This window comes from Ambystoma mexicanum, chromosome 11 (genome assembly GCF_040938575.1).
Source record: "Ambystoma mexicanum isolate Mex_15411 chromosome 11, UKY_AmexF1_1, whole genome shotgun sequence".
Lineage (NCBI taxonomy): Eukaryota > Metazoa > Chordata > Amphibia > Caudata > Ambystomatidae > Ambystoma > Ambystoma mexicanum.
Window position 1 is genome coordinate 992,344,039 of NC_090934.1, and position 17,601 is coordinate 992,361,639.

General features: G+C 47.3%; 1 protein-coding gene across 5 annotated transcripts in view; it reads right to left on the reverse strand.

Moving 5' to 3' along the window:
- Positions 1 to 17,601, reverse strand: part of ARNT2 (aryl hydrocarbon receptor nuclear translocator 2) — an 861,066-nt gene that overhangs the window by 307,179 nt on the left and 536,286 nt on the right. For all 5 annotated transcript variants that reach the window (XM_069624174.1, XM_069624173.1, XM_069624172.1 and 2 more), the window contains one exon: positions 264 to 338. In XM_069624174.1, coding sequence (XP_069480275.1) covers positions 264 to 338 — 75 coding nt within the window. The remainder of the gene's footprint in view (positions 1 to 263; positions 339 to 17,601) is intronic.

Sequence of the window (17,601 nt, forward strand, 5' to 3'; positions counted from 1 at the left end):
TGTTTGAGTGTCTATACAGTAATGGTTTTGGAAAGTATGTACAAAATGCCACATTGGCTATTAATATTTGTTAACTAATGGTACATTGTGTTACATTAGCTAAGAAAGTGATTGCAGATCCAAGTGAGCAATGCCCATTCTTATTCAGCTTTCCCAAGTGCTTAAAGTCTGGAAATGTTTCTGTCAGGATGAGTATTCTGTCGATGTGCTTTGCGATTTATTCATACATGCGTGCATGCATTTCTTACATTTTGATGACTTACCTGCTGGAAACTTTCTCTGAGATGGTTTTGGTCCTCAGGATGGCAAAATTCAATGATGTCCTTTCCGAGAAGATCCTAATAAGGGAAGTAGACATTGTTACATTTCTTAATACAATAGAACTATCTGGCACACTAGGTTAATCTGATCCAGAGCGATACTATTTCTGGCGGCTCCGACTTAGAAAATCCCTGTCCTTAAAACATAGTATACTATCAAAAAGCCTTATACAGAACTATTTGGTGGGAACTTGGTTAGGAAAGAGCTTCTTGTCCACACTGGAATGGATGAAGGAGTGCAACACTCTTCTTTCACTAGTGTGGGCCCATGGCAATTGTGGCCTATCTGGAGTTTTGTAGGTGGGAGCTCATGTGTATGGTTGCACTCCGTCTTATGTGGATAATTTTGGGTGCCATGTGTGAACGCAATAGATGTGCTCTGATCATGGTGCCAAGTTCTTGTCTCTTCAGCTAGGGTGAGGAGGTTTAGGTACGTTTGTTGGGTAGGGGGGGGGTGGCTGAGGGGACTATAGCCCTGGGTCTTTTGGCTGTAGCCCCGGATAAAAGCTTGAGGTACTCATCCTAGGCTCCCCTTCCAAACTCACCAAACCTGACCAGGAATACAAATCCTTTATGATTGATGGTAACATTATTAACGTGTCTAACGTCACAAAAACACTTGGCATCTACTTAGACTCAACACTGTCCCTTAACAGACAAACTAATGCAGTTGTATCGGCATCAGCCTACACCTGCAAACTTATCACAGCTTGTAGACCTTTCCTGACAACCGACAATGGTATCATCCTCGCCAGAACTCTCATCATGTCCAAAATCGACTACTGTAATGCCCTCTACCTAGGGAGGAGCCAAAGAAATCTGGATAAGTTACAGATCACTCAGAACAATGCCATCAGGGCTGCCCTTAACGTCCCAAAGAGATCACACATCTCGGACACGAGACGCAATTTACACTGGCTCCCTGTCTCACATCGGATATCGCTGAAAGCCCTCTCCCTAACTCACAAGGCCCAGAATAACCTGGCTCCTGCCTACCTATCAAATCGTTTCATGCTTCACACTGCATCCAGACCCCTGAGTTCTGCCCAAGTACACACACTGAATATATCCAGCTTTAAGCTACAGACAGCCGGGGGTTCGAGTTTCCCAGTCCTCGCAGCTAAACTGTGGAACACTCTCCCCAACTCCCTCAGAACAGAACCTTCCGTCCAGTCCTTCAAAAACAAAATCAAACTCTGGCTCCTCGAACTTGATGCTGTGTCAGCTATCGCCTAATCTTAGTGGGACTACATCAGGAAGCAGCCTGTGTGTTTATTATCTTCTTGTATCCTTTTTTCTCATGCACACAGTTTGCCTATAATGTCCCCTTTCCTGTGGAAAGCTATTCTGTGTTAACGTGTAACCTTTGTAACTATGCGCCCAGCTGCCTCCGGGCAAGGTGCGCAATATAAATAAACAAAACACAAATACAACTAAATAGCTAGCTAGACCCGAGTCCCAACCTTAGCGTAGCCCAGGATCTTTTCCAGACCTAGCAACACCCCAAAGGGCCCTAGCAGGAAATATCTTATACAAATTCAGACTGGCATCATTCAAATAGGACTGATTTGGCTTCCAAAGGATGCACTGCTGCAATGCATGCATTTTCCCATAATGTATAATGTACTTGCAACACACCTTGCACATCTTCTTGATGACCTTACACATTACAATTTCCATGTGCTGCGGGAATGCACAGGTTTAAATGGCACCCACGTTCCTCAACGCTTCCATCAGCATGGCTTGCACTTACTATGACAGACTGCAAGTTTCCAATTTCAAACTGGGGTGCACACATATTTGGGAAATCCCATTATGCTCCAGTTAGCCTTCCTATAACCCTCAGCATGCCAAAGTGGATACGGTGGGACTGTAAAACAAAAATGCTCAACACTCTAGATAAAGATTTTGGAGAGTCAAAGCAGAAAAAAAGATATTGTTTTAATAAAACATTGAGGTTCAGAATGGGAGTCGGAGCTCCAGTTGAAGGGTTCTAAACTCGAGGACTAAAGACTGGGCATGCAACAATTTCCCATAACTAGTACCCTATTAACGACACACTTTGCGAAAATCGTCCAACAGCGCACACTGCATTTTCCCTTTACTCCCATTATACACACGCTATGTTTGCAGAGTCTGATGCTTCAGTTAGCACATTTCAAAATGTACGTTTGAATAATGAATGAACCTTTTCAGCACAAAGATGCCCTTCTGCAACCATGCACTTGATATACCTACCACCACATGACGCAGTGTATTTGGAACATATAGTTCGAAGACTTGCCATTTCTATGCCACATGACGCCTAACAAGTCTGTATATGGCTGTGTCAAGTATGCATGCTTTCCAGGGTTCCTTACTTTGATGCCTAGGGACCAGAATAAATGAAAGTTTGACGACGCCTAGTCATGGTTTTCTGTTACGTTTTCCAAAATACCAAGACACTGTTGGCAGTGCGAGATGTCACAATGTGGTTATGCTGTGGTGCCGCGTTATTCAGGCTTAACTGGCAGTGAGAGAACTTCTCTCGTCCCCATGGCGGCTTTAGAGATGTTAATGTCATTGCAGTGGGCCCAACTACATTAGCTTCAGGCCCCACTTGTTAGACAATTCTGGATACCCTCTGAATGATGGGAGGCTGTCAATCAAAGGCATTAACAGTAGCATCTGAAGTTGCTGAGAGCCAATTAGCACCCGAATATAGCCCTGAAGAGGCTGGTTAGCTGCAGGCCTCCCAAATTCTTTGGAATCCTACTAAACATGAAGGTTGAGTAACTAAGTCTAATTGCTCGACCTAAGAGAAATGCACTTGACCCATGGCGACGGTGGACAAAAGGGTTACCAGCCCTTTCTATAAAATCGTGCAGGTCATCATGAGCCGACTCAATGTTTGGCATACTGCTGCCCGGGGACTTCATTTCACCAATATGCCAGGGGTAGTAGAAGTGACATCATGAATTTGATCACAGGAAGTGACATCACATGCCCATTTGACCCCCCAGCTTCACAGAGAATTATGTAACATGAATTTTGATACCAGTGGAAGGGACATCCCAGATGTAAACAAACTGAGTTTTTGTAAAATGAATACAATAAAAAGGTTTCTAGGGCAGACAAAAGGTTATGTTGACCAGTTCAGTTGTTAATATATGGTTGATGCCTTGTGGTGCTAGAGATGCAGCAATTATTTGCAAGGGGCACCGTCGTCTTATGCCAGTTAAGGCCGAAATGGGCAGTTGCTGCTATTCTATACCAGAGCAAGCCTCATTTGCTATGTACACTCACTGCAGCCATTCATACAGCCTCACTGATGGTTCAGTCTATGTTGCTGCCATCACATGTCACATGCATCAATCATCAAATACCGAAGTACTGCCGGCTTATGCCAGGCATAGCCTTATAAGCCATGTGCAATTACTGTATGCAAGGTACAGTGGAACAGACAAAGGTACTGACATCAAGTGCTAAGTGCAGCCTCAAATGCTCAAATCATGACATCATAGGCCAGTTGAAATCTCACATGCCACAGGTTGTCATCAGAATCAAGATGCAGCATCACCCTAATGCCCAAATATAAGAAATTTAGATTAACTAGATCATATAGTAATCTGTTTGACCCAAAAATATTTGGGGACTCATTGCAAGTTTGGCAGTAAGTGGTAAAAGTGGCAGTAACGGAATTACTGCACCTTTTACCACAATGCCGAATTATGGATGTGTCCTTAATTCCACTGGCGGAATCACCTCTGGCGGAATCACCGCAGAGATCTGGCAGAATTAGCGCCAGGGCTAATTCTGCCGGTGGAATTACGGCCAGAACCACAAATGGTGTTTCCACCATATCACAAGTTGAAAATCAGCCGAATTACAGCTGAAAATCGGTGGTAATTCAGCCAAAAAAACAGTGCAGTTACCTCCACCAAATAAGTGGAGGTAAATGCACGCAGGTGATGGAAATCAAAGCACCCAATCCACTCAGGAGGCGTACATAAGGCCCACATCATCCCCAAACACACACCCAAGCAACATGTAGCCACACGCAGGCGTTGATTATGGGATCCGTACGCCCTACTAGAGCTAATCCCTTATTGTGCCCCACTGCACTGCCCGTGTACTATCAGAGACTATATCGCTGATTACCATGTTCATATCACTGCAGCATTTGTATTTACAGCCAGTGCTCTCATGTGCCACGCTTGCACAATTGCCACTTTGATCTTAGTTTATACTATTTTTTAATACTGAAGCTCATAGCCAAACTCCTAGCCTATTGTTGTCCCATGTGCATCAATGATATCTAGCCTAATCTGTGCCCTATCTAGGATTACAGTTTCTAGTCTAATGTTGTCCCATGTGCTTTAACGATATTTAGCCTAGCATGTGTCCCTCTTAGGATTACTGTTAGCCTACTATTCCCTTACTTTTGACTACTGTATCCAGCCTTATTGGTGTAAACAAAGTGAGCCTAGCCTCAGTACACCCTATCCCCACATCCCTAGCTATGATAAGTTGGATTTTGTGCATCATGTTCCCCTTCTGCCTTGTCCAAGCGGACACCCCATGCACTGGCAACCACTTCATCGCCCTTAGTAATGGGCTCACCAAACTAGCCTGCCCAAGACACCATCCCATCCCCTGTCCTACCCCCTTCCTCCCCACCACACCTCCCTTCCCATCCTCCTCCATTCTCACTCCTAGCCCCAAGGTCCCCCACACAACCAGTAAGGAACACTATCCCACCCCGGCCATCACTAACGATCCACATGTACCCCCCAATCCATCAAGTAATGGTAAAACACACCCGATCCTAGGATATGAGAGAACATCCCGACTAAGAGTACGCACAAGGTTTCCACACCACAACCCCACTACCAGGACTCAGCCACCCAGTTCACCCAAACCCACGGCCCATACAACTAATAATAAACACACCCAGCCTTCAGTAACCAAAACGACTCCACTAAGTTGCCCACCAACTAATAATACTCCCACTAAGGAGCCCAACCCTCCCATTAGTCTCAAAAATGCACTCATCAACGCCCGCTCTCTTGGAGCCCACGCCATTGAAATTCATGACCTCATCACCGAACTTGACCTAGATCTGTTAGTTATCACAGAAACCTGGCTACACCAAGCCTCAGGTCCTCTGCTAGCATTGGCCATCCCACCAGACTACACCATTCTCAGATCTGATAGAACCACCACTCCAGGAGGCGGTGTTGCCATCATTGCAAAAAATACCATCAAACTAAGATCAAGCTCCATTGAAATTATCGCAGGGTACGAACTATTGCTCGCCAAACTCACGTTGAATGAAAAAACTACAATTAATATAGTGGTCATATATAGATCTCCTAGCACAAACAGCCACCCAGAAACAGACATCCCACTAATACTGGCGCCCTTCCTTAAACCCAAAACGAAATGTATCATCATTGGCGATTTGAATCTCAGTTTTAATGATAACCAAGATACCAAAGCAACCGCCCTTCTCCTGGCACTAAATGACATGAATTCCTGCCAACACGTCAATGTCCCCACCCATACCAAGGGCAGAACCCTTGATTGGATCCTCACCCTCAACACCAACATCACTGTAGGCCCGATTACCCCACTCAGCTGGACAGACCACCACTGCATAGAATTCACTATCACAAGTGACGACTCTTGCATACCCAAGAATATAATCATGGATACCATCAAAAGTAGAAACTCTAAAAAGCTTACAGCTGAAAACTTTGACCCCACCCTGAACAAATTGTTAGGTACCCACTCAATCCACAGCAATGACCCAACCACTATCGCTGAGTACTACCACAAATGCCTCTCCACAGCGATTGACACCATAGCTCCGATCACATCCAAACTAAAACGCATCAATAAAAAATCCAACTTCTGGTTCAACGAGGAACTAATTGCCCTTAGAAGGAAAAAACGCTCCCTTGAGCATGCCCACAACAAACATCCCTCCCCAGACTCAGCCAAAGCATTCAAAGACGCCAACACCCTCTATAAATCAGCTATCATCACCCATAAAGCTAACGCTTACAATGTTCGCATTAGCAATGCAGCATCAGAATCCAAAGAGCTCTTCTCTATCCTTAGAGAACTTGAAAATCCACTTCCGACCGACACACCCACTAACACAAGCAAAGAATGGTGTACCACCATACAAGATGCTCTTGCCTCCAAAATCACCATGTTGCAAAATAAAATCAATTCCAAAAAACTACTCCTAGCAACCAAGTATTCCCCCACCCCTACTCCGTGTACCCCATCCGATGACAACTCCAAACCCCCCTTTCAGTTCATACCAGTCATCCACGATCTAGTATTGGACACTATCTCCAAACTAAAAGCATCCAACTGCAAAGGAGACACTGTCCCAGCCAAACTAGTCAAAGCCTGTGCACCCACCCTGACCCCCCTCATCACTAAATTTGTCAATGCCTCTTTCAACTCCAACACAGTCCCGACCTGCATTAAAGAAGCCTGGGTTACCCCGCTTCTAAAAAAAACAAATCTAGACCCCACCATTCCAACCAATTATCGCCCCATAACCACTGTCCCATTTTTACTCAAAATCATCGACAAACTAGCCTACAACCAAATTCAAACCCACTTAGAATCTAACCAGCTCCTCGGTACCAGACAATCAGGATTCAGGCCCAACCACAGCACTGAAACAGCTCTCTTGGACCTCAAAATCCAGATGGATGCCATCAGAGATTCAGGGAAACTCTGTATTCTCCTGCTGTTGGACCTTTCAGCCGCGTTCGACCTGGTGGACCATGACAAACTCTGTAACTCACTTGCCCGGAAGTTCAATTTCTCCAGGGCAGCCACTGCCTGGGTGAAATCCTTCTTAACCGACCGCACCTCCAGAGTGTCCATAGGCAAAGAAGCAGCCAACCCCATCCCAGTCCCCATAGGAGTACCTCAAGGCTCCTGCCTTTCTCCCACGCTGTACAACGCATATACCAAGCTCCTGTTCTCAGCACTTGACGATATGGGTGTCATATACACAAATTTTGCAGATGACACCCAGATCCTCATACCCCTTACAGGCAACTATGACCAGGATACATTAACAATCAATAAAATCTACGTCATCATACAAAATTGGATGGCATTAAACAGTCTATGTCTTAACGATGAGAAGACAGAAATCCTCATCGTAGGATCTCCAGCCAAAATAGCAACCCTTCAGCCAGAATATTCAACCATCAATATCGACGGTACCAATATCCCAGTATCGAAGCAAGTAAAAACACTGGGCGTGTACATCGATGCTAGCCTGACTATGACTAAACAGATCAATGTACTTTCATCCTCAACGGCCTACACCTCCAAATTAATTGCGCTCAGCCGACAATTTCTGACCCCAGCAAATTGCCTCACCCTAGCCAGAGCTCTGGTCCTATCGAAATTGGACTACTGTAATGTATTACTACTGGGTACCTCCAACACCAACCTAGCCAAAATGCAACTTTTGAAAATAAAGTCCTGAGGGCAGCCATAGGCTTAAAAAAATCAGACCATATATCCAAGTCCAGGAAAGATGCCCACTGGCTCCCTATCAAAGCCCGAATTATCTTTAAAACATTATGCATCACCCACAAATGCCTCACTAAAAAAGGACCTATCTACCTCAATAATACTCTGCATCCCAAAACCGACATGAGATTACTTAGATCCAATGACAAATTCCTCCTGGACCCCCCCCCCCCCCGATTCAAAACCACTAGAGCAGGGGGCAGCAGCTTCACCATTTTAGCCCCCAAACACTGGAACTCCCTACCCATTAACATCAAAAAAGCACCCTCATTCACGGTCTTCAAGAAACAGTTAAAAACATGGTTATTCAACCAATATTAGCATCCAAAGATAGGACCCCATCCATCGTATACGGTTGTGAATATTTAGTCCATTGTATATTGCTGTGAATACTCTGTAATTGTGAATACGCTGTAATTAATATCATGTAATGTAATGTTTTGAATTTTTCTAAGCCGTCTTATAACCACGCCGTGACACCCGAGGGTCTGGGCGTGTAACAAACATATAAAAATAAAAAAATAAATAAAATCCACAACCTGCTACTATTCATGCAGCTATAGGAGCATGAAAGATCCCAGCAGGGAAGGAGACCGGCACCAGAAAGGCACATGAGACGTGTAATGCGGAGGGCAACCACACCACGTGTCCGCCCATCTCCTTGGACACTGATGGAAACCCAATTAGTGACCCTCTATCACTTGGACCATCCCAGCAGCACAGACCTGCTCACCCTGATCGAAGCTGATCTCCAGAGCCCCAGAGCAATCAGAACTGCCCACCCCACCCCATTGGTAAAGCTTGTGTCCATCCTACAGTTCTGTGCCACGGGCGCTTTCCAACACACTGTGGGGATGATGCATGGGATGTCCCAGCCAACTTTCCCAAAGGTGCTGGAGCAAGTCTTGGATGCGCTCGAGGCATGCCATCAGCACATCTCCATGCCCACCACCCAGGCGCACGCAGCGAAGGCATGTTTTTCATTGCCCAGTTCCCCAACACCACAGCAGCAGTGGATTGCACACATGTGGTATTAGTGCCCCTCCAGGGAATGGAGCAGGCATACCGGAACAGGAAATAGTTCCATTCCATGAATGCCCAAGTGACATGCAACACCGACCTCACAATCAGCCACTGCTGCGCCCAATACCCTGGTGCCACACAGGATGCCATGATACTGAGGAACAGCACCCTATCAGCATACATGGACACACAGAGGACAGCGTACCTCGCTTGTGGACAAGTTGTAGTAGTCAATCTGACAAATATATCGCACAGTGAGACACATGGAGAACGGAATGAGAAGTCATGTGAGCAAACTACAAGCTCCATAATGCATCAGCAATAAAACAATGAATATGCGATGAGCCATGACTGACTTCCCCCAGTACACATACCGACCTCAGGCAACTCCACGGGACATCCTGGCATGCAAGGTAGCAGAGCACAATCAGCACACCAAGCAAGGCACCTGTCAAAGCCATTCCCTGCCTATGCATGGACCTAGGGTGGTACATGGCCTACCACTATCTACATAGTTTCAACTGCATGGGTGACGTCAGCACATAACCAAACACATGATGAATGATGGTGCATACACTGTGAATGACTGAAAGTGCACTCTGTAGGCAAATCCCCCTCCACCACTATTGATGCAAGGTGTGTCAATCACATGCACAGATGAGCGCACATAGGCCAACGGCACAATAGGACCATATGCATGTACCTCGGCAAACGTCCATGTCCAACACTGTACATTCAATTCCTTGTAGGTGACTCAGGCTATCCACAGTTACCCTGGCTGATGACACCTGTGAGGAACCAGGGTACACTACAGGGGCTGCCTATAATGCAGCACACAGGAGGAGCAGGACATGCATTGGGCACACTTTTGGACTGAAGGCTACATTCAGGTGCATCCACCACACAAGTTGTGCACTCATGTACATCCCTGAGAAAGTGTGCAAAATCGTATCCCTATGTGCAATGCTGCACAACATGTGCATACGAAGGAGCATACAAATGCCCTCAGATGAAGACCACCCCCCACCCCCGGGCTCTGATGAGGAAGACGTTGCAGGTGAATACAGCGCACCTCAGGAGATATGTAGGAGGTGAGGGAAGGACAAATGGTCCGTCAGGAACTCATAGAGAACATTTTCTGACTTAGCACATATGCACCTCTGAAGTCACTGATAATTAACCGCATGTACATGTATCACCACCATGGAATAAGCACTGTACATATTATGTACACTTAACAGTGATTTATTTTCTAATCAAGAAACTCCGATTCCCATCTCCATCACTCACCCCACATCCTCGGTCTGTCCCATGTGCTGAACCACTAGCACTTCCATTTGTTCCCTTTTTGCTCAGGCAGCGGAGTGTGAAATGACTAATAAGTATAAGCAGGCAGAAGAATAAAAAGTTAATCATATCTTCAGAGGGCGCTGCTCCAGACACTCATTGAACCCCAAGCAGCCGGATGCCATTTTCCAATATCCGCCCTAAGAGGTAGCAAATTGAGACTTGCCCTTGTTGCCATATTCATGTTTAAAATTAGACCAAAGTAAATATTTTGAAATTCTGTCAGTGGTCAAAATAATATGTGCATGATTTGAACGTTTAGCCACTTTCTTGTGTTCACGTTCCATGTCCAACAATAAGTATATATTCTGGGAGTCTTATCTTGTCATGGGCCACTGAGATAGCTAACTGTTCATTAAAACATTTAATTGCATTAAAAAGAGCTTGATGAACATAGAAGATCTAATGAATAGATAAGGAGTGAGCCTCTGAAGCAAGAATTTTGGGGCAAAACCAACCTTGTAAGGGTCGCCTTGTTGTTTGTCCAAGTCCTGAACCAGAGCTTCACTGGCTTCTGCCTTATCTTGTCAGCTAAGCATTTCATACCAAGCTCTCTATGAACAGCAAATGTTGGGCCCAAATTAGGTACACAAAGTAGTAGTTTAAAAAAGCAGTTCTCTTCTGTTTGTAAAATATGGCAACAGTCTATGTGCAATAGTGGACATAACTGGTTTTCAATTGTTTTTGCCTTGGGCGTATACACCCCCCAGGGCCTGGAACATCTTAATTTTCGGATATTTTATATGTTTTATATCACTCAGCTTTGACGTAAATGTGAGGCCTAATGAATCATAATTGGTGCCAACTTGGATTATTTCCACTCCTGCGCTAAATGACAGTAGTTTTGGGGTCTCAGGGACCGACGGGCACATCAGAATGAAGCATTGATCAAAACGTCCAGGTTGCCCATGAACCGCATGTAGGCCGTTACTAGTTTCTGGAGTGAATATGAAGTTCTGGCCATAGCGACTGTCGTCCGCGTACAGCAACATTGGGAGTGTCATTCTGCCTAAAATTGGGGCATCAGCCTTACATTCCACTAAATGGTTATACAAGTTATTAATATATGAGAAAAGCAAGGGTGCAAGAACCTCCAAGCTAAGCGGGAAGTAAGGGGTACACTAGCCATTACACCCTGTCGATATACAGGCCACATTATTAGCATAAATTGTTGACAACACAGTGACAAGGTCCTCAGGGCATCCAATAGACCTTAGTGCATTTCACAACTCTGCCCTACTGACCTTGTCAAAGGCTGAATGGACATCCATATAGGCCACAAATGATCTCCCTTTTGAGGAAGGTAGCATTAGCAATAATCAGATATACATTAAGAGCTTGGTCAATAGTGCTCAAACACTCCCGAAAGCCCAATTCAGTAACTGTCAAAATGTTATTCTCATCTACCCAAGATTGTAATCTTTCCAAAACAGCTTGGGCAAACATTTTAAGGGAAGAGTCTAGAAGTGAAAATGGCTCACAGGAAACCGGTGAATTTCTAGGGCATTTATTTTAAATAGTAATAGGAATACGATTGCCTGTTTCCATGAGGGAGAGTAAAGAGTTGAGCTCAACATAGAATTAAAACCAATAGTTAACAAAGAGGCCTAGAAATCTTCAAGGATCTGAAATAAATCAGCAGGAATGCCATCCAGACCTGGGGCTTTATTAAAAGATGTATTCCGATCGGCCACCAGGGGGCGCACGGATGAGCCCGCTCTCCGTGTGAGCTCCACACCCGAAGTCCTGATAGTGGTTCTCAGCCCCCACTTTGCGGCCCCCCCAGAGCTGACGACAGAGCATAAGGCGTGGGAAGGTGACCCCCCCCACCCAGGAAAAAACCCGACTAAAATCGGAGGTGCCCTCGCTTAGAAAAAGGCGAAGACGTAAGGAGCCCCTGGCCGCGACCTGCGCAGCTACGTGGTTGAAGTGAAGCCCTGCTGGCCTACGCTCGAGGGGAAAGCTGACCCGCACAGCCTCCTCGGACGAAGCGAACACCGACCCTGGCGAGAGAGACTGCCCTGGGCCTCTGCTCTGCGCTCCCAGGAGAACCCTTCCAGAACCTGTGTTCGCCCCAACCAGTCTGACCGGCCGGGTCTGCGAGCTGAGAATTGCCTCGGTGCTGACGGCCGCGTGGGCTGGACCCGGACGGGCCCCCTTCAACTGGACAAGGTAGGCGACCGTCCCTCTCCTTCTGTCCACGGGAGCCTGCAAAACTGCTCCGCGAACCGCGCGAACCGCGCGAACCGCGACAGCATTATTTCAAGCCTCCAGCACATCCCTGGCGCAACGAGGCCTACTCCTCCCCCTCCCCCTACTCCTGCTGAGGGCCGCGTAGCGCACCAGGCCCTCAAACAACACTCTCCGGCAGGGAGACAAGGCCCAGACACTCATTGTACCACAAGCAGCCGGATGCCATTTTCCAATATCCGCCCTAAGAGGTAGCAAATTGAGACTTGCCCTTGTTGCCATATTCATGTTTAAAATTAGACCAAAGTAAATATTTTGAAATTCTGTCAGTTGTCAAAATAATATGTGCATGATTTGAACGTTTAGCCACTTTCTTGTGTTCACGTTCCATGTCCAACAATAAGTATATATTCTGGGCGTCTATCTTGTCATGGGCCACTGAGATAGCTAACTGTTCATTAAAACATTTAATTGCATTAAAAAGAGCTTGATGAACATAGAAGATCTAATGAATAGATAAGGAGTTAGTCTCTGAAGCAAGAATTTTGGGGCAAAACCAACCCTGTATGGGTCGCCTTGTTGTTTGTCCAAGTCCTGAACCAGAGCTTCACTGGCTTCTGCCTTATCTTGTCAGCTAAGAATTTCATACCAAGCACTCTATGAACAGCAAATGTTGGGCTCAAATTAGGTACACAAAGTAGTAGTTTAAAAAAGCAGTTCTCTTCTGTTTGTAAAATATGGCAACAGTCTATGTGCAATAGTGGACATAACTGGTTTTCAATTGTTTTTGCCTTGGGCGTATACACCCTCCAGGGCCTGGAACATCTTAATTTTCGGATATTTTATATGTTTTGTATCACTCAGCTTTGACGTAAATGTGAGGCCTAATGAATCATAATTGGTGCCAACTTGGATTATTTCCACTCCTGCGCTAAATGACAGTAGTTTTGGGGTCTCAGGGACCGACGGGCACATCAGAATGAAGCATTGATCAAAACGTCCAGGTTGCCCATGAACCGCAAGTAAGCCGTTACTAGTTTCTGGAGTGAATATGAAGTTCTGGCCATAGCGACTGTCGTCCGCGTACAGCAACATTGGGAGTGTCATTCTGCCTAAAATTGGGGCATCAGCCTTACATTCCACTAAATGGTTATACAAGTTATTAATATATGAGAAAAGCAAGGGCGCAAGAACCTCCGAGCTAAGCGGGAAGTAAGGGGTACACTAGCCATTACACCCTGTCGGTATACAGGCCACATTATTAGCATAAATTGTTGACAACACAGTGACAAGGTCCTCAGGGCATCCAATAGACCTTAGTGCATTTCACAACTCTGCCCTACTGACCTTGTCAAAGGCTGAACGGACATCCATATAGGCCACAAATGATCTCCCTTTTGAGGAAGGTAGCATTAGCAATAATCAGATATACATTAAGAGCTTGGTCAATAGTGCTCAAACACTCCCGAAAGCCCAATTCAGTTACTGTCAAAATGTTATTCTCATCTACCCAAGATTGTAATCTTTCCAAAACAGCTTGGGCAAACATTTTAAGGGAAGAGTCTAGAAGTGAAAATGGCTCACAGGAAACCGGTGAATTTCTAGGGCATTTATTTTAAATAGTAATAGGAATACGATTGCCTGTTTCCATGAGTCAGAGTAAAGAGTTGAGCTCAACATAGAATTAAAACCAATAGTTAACAAAGAGGCCTAGAAATCTTCAAGGATCTGAAATAAATCAGCAGGAATGCCATCCAGACCTGGGACTTTATTAAAAGATGTATTCCGATCGGCCAACAGGGGGCGCACGGATGAGCCCGCTCTCCGTGTGAGCTCCACACCCGAAGTCCTGATAGTGGTCCTCAGACCCCTCTTTGCGGCCCCCCCCGGAGCTGACGACAGAGCATAAGGCGTGGGAAGGTGACCCCCCCCCACCCAGGAAAAAACCCGACTAAAATCGGAGGTGCCCTCGCTTAGAAAAAGGCGAAGACGTCAGGAGCCCCTGGCCGCGACCTGCGCAGCTACGTGGTTGAAGTGAAGCCCTGCTGGCCTACGCTCGAGGGGAAAGCTGACCCGCACAGCCTCCTCGGACGAAGCGAACACCGACCCTGGCGAGAGAGACTGCCCTGGGCCTCTGCTCTGCGCTCCCAGGAGAACCCTTCCAGAACTTGTGTTCGCCCCAACCAGTCTGACCGGCCGGGCTCCGCGAGCTGAGAATTGCCTCGGTGCTGACGGCCGTGTGGGCTGGACCTGGACGGGCCCCCTTCAACTGGACAAGGTAGGCGACCGTCCCTCTCCTTCTGTCCACGGGAGCCTGCAAAACTGCTCCGCGCTACCGCGCGAACCGCGACGGCATTATTTCAAGCCTCCAGCACATCCCTGGTGCAACAAGGCCTACTCCTCCCCCTCCCCCTACTCCTGCTGAGGGCCGCGTAGCGCACGAGGCCCTCAAACACTCTCCGGCAGGGAGACAAGGCCCAGCGCTCACCCCGGCGAGTTAAGTGGAGTACCCACGCACCCAGGAGGGCCCCTGAAGAACCTGTGCATGATAACCGGACGGAATCAGGACACACCACGCGGAGCGGGGCCTCCTTTTGAGCAGCCAGCATAACCCCATACTACTGCCGAAGGCCTACGGGCGACACTCCCCGGCAAGGTAACAGGGCCTAGCACTCGCTACAGTGAACAAAGTGAAGTGGTCACGCGTCCGAAGGTGCGACTGCCCTCCCCCCAGGAGAGCCCTCGAGGAACCTACACATGACAACTGAGTGGAATAGGGGCACATCTTATGGCGTAGGGTAGATACTTCATACACAGTTCCTGCGCTCTACGATCATAGTCACATCGGGGCCGCAGGTACTGACTATTGAGGCCCTCCTGCCCCCGCCGAAAAACTCCGACCAGAGGGTCCCTCTACTCAGCCAGATCGAGAGATCTCGCACCAAACTTCTCAATTCACGGGAAAGCTACCAGGACTGAGGGTTGGGCCCCCGTACCAGGGGCGTGTGCCACCTCAGGTGGCAAACTTTTCGCGACCGAACTAGGGCATCCAGCCAGCTCCCTAAGGCCGGGAATCACTGTGTGGGAGCACCACGAACAAGCTACCAGTGCACACACTGCGCCACCAGTGAGTCCAAACCCCACTCCCATTACACGCAGGGCTGGGACATCGGAATATATGCAAGCAAGAGAAAAATTAGCTACGTACGCCTACGCACCCCCCTCCGGCAAACTTACTACTCCCGAAATGGCAACTAAGCAGCAACACAGGGGGACACAGCCACTACGAAAGATGATGTTGCGGCATTATTGGCAGAGCTAAAGAATATGGGGGCCAACATAGGCGGCAAAATCGATAGGATCACTCAACGCATGGACAAGATCGAGGATAGACTGGATGGAGTGCAAAACAACCAAAACCTCGATAGACACCATGGACACACAACTGGAACATAGGATAACGGAACTCGAGCGGAGGGAGGAGGACTACAGGTTGAAGATGGACGACTTGGAAAACCGGGAGCGACCAAACAACCTTCGCTACTTTGGAATCCCAGAACAAGACGGGGAGAGAGAGGAAGGCCTAAGATCAACACTCCATATTATTAAGATCTTGGTTGCCGACGACGAGATCGAGGAACCAAGGACAGAACGGATCCACAGGGCCAGCGGCCCGGCGGGAGGACCGAGGTTGGTCCTCGCCCACTTCCACAGATACCAGGACAAGGCCAAGATCCTCGAGAAAGCGAGGCGCAGAGGTGTCATCACTCTTAATGGAGCACAAATAACGATATATCAGGACCTGTCTGCTATGACACTCGCCCTGACGAAATGGCTAAAGGAACGAGACACCCGGTACAGATGGGGCTACGCCTTCTCCCTCACCTTTGAACACAATGGTGCGAGGATCAGGCTGCAATCTGAGCGAGAAATAAAGGCATGCATATTTGAACTAGTCGAGGCGAATGAAAAGAGGAACAATGGAGATGCACCGACGAATGAAGGGAGAGAATGGAGGCTCCAAGGCCCCAAGAGACAGAAAGTTAAGAGATCTAGGAAATATCGGAGAGGCAATGTTTCCCCGGAGGGGGGCAAATGAACCAAGTATACCAGAGATGCACCAAAAGACCTTACGTGATGCTAATGCTTCAAAAGGGGCCTACTTTTGACCCAGTGCAAGACTTATGCTCAACTGCTGTAAGTTAAGGTTTGAATGGAGGGGGGACGTAATGAGGGCTCAGACTCATGTGCCAGTTATTGTTAGTAAAGGGCCCGTGAGGTAACGGTTCCTGCTGGTGGTTCGTGGCCGGTTCAGTGCGATCAACTGGAACTGGACCCGCGCGGACGTCGTTGTATGGGGGGGGGGGGAGGAAGGGAGAGGGGAGGGATTCCAAGACGTAAGGGAGATAAAATATGACGCAAATTCCCTAAACACCGCTGGGAAGGGTAAGACACTAGTGCAGGAAGAAGAAGCGATGCCCGGGGTAGGGTGGCTTACTAATGTGAATGTCTTCATGTTGTGTATAGATGGCCAACCCTAAAGGCAACACACGAGGCCCCCTGAGAGTGGGGACACTTAATGTTAAGGGACTCAATTCCCCAACTAAGAGATCATTGGTTTCCAGGGAATTCCGGAGGTCCAAAATTGACATTCTGTTTCTTCAAGAAACTAAATATATGAGAGGGGAAGAGAGACCTTGTGGAATAGAATTCTGGGGCTCGGGGGTACTGCGCAAGGGGGGGGGTGGGGATTCTTAGCAAAAAGGGGATCGAATTTCAAGTCACTAAAACCTGGTCGGATGAAGAAGGTCGTGCCCTGGTGGTGACTGGGACTATTGGGGGGGTTGAAGTAACACTGGCCACAATCTACTCTCCCAATCTGGGACAGCTCAGGTTTCTTTCCAGAACCATCCCGAAAATAATGCTGGAGGCTACTGGTCACATTATACTGGGTGGAGACTTTAACCTCTGGGCGAATCGGGACTTAGACCGAAAGGCGGGCAACCCAATCGCAGATGATGAAACAAGAGGGGATTGCAATGATTATGCTAGTATGATGCAAGTATATGCGCTGACTGATGTGTGGAGAGAATTGCACCCTGAGGAAAGGGGATACACCTTCTATTCGGCCCCCCACAACACCTTCACTCGCATAGATTATATT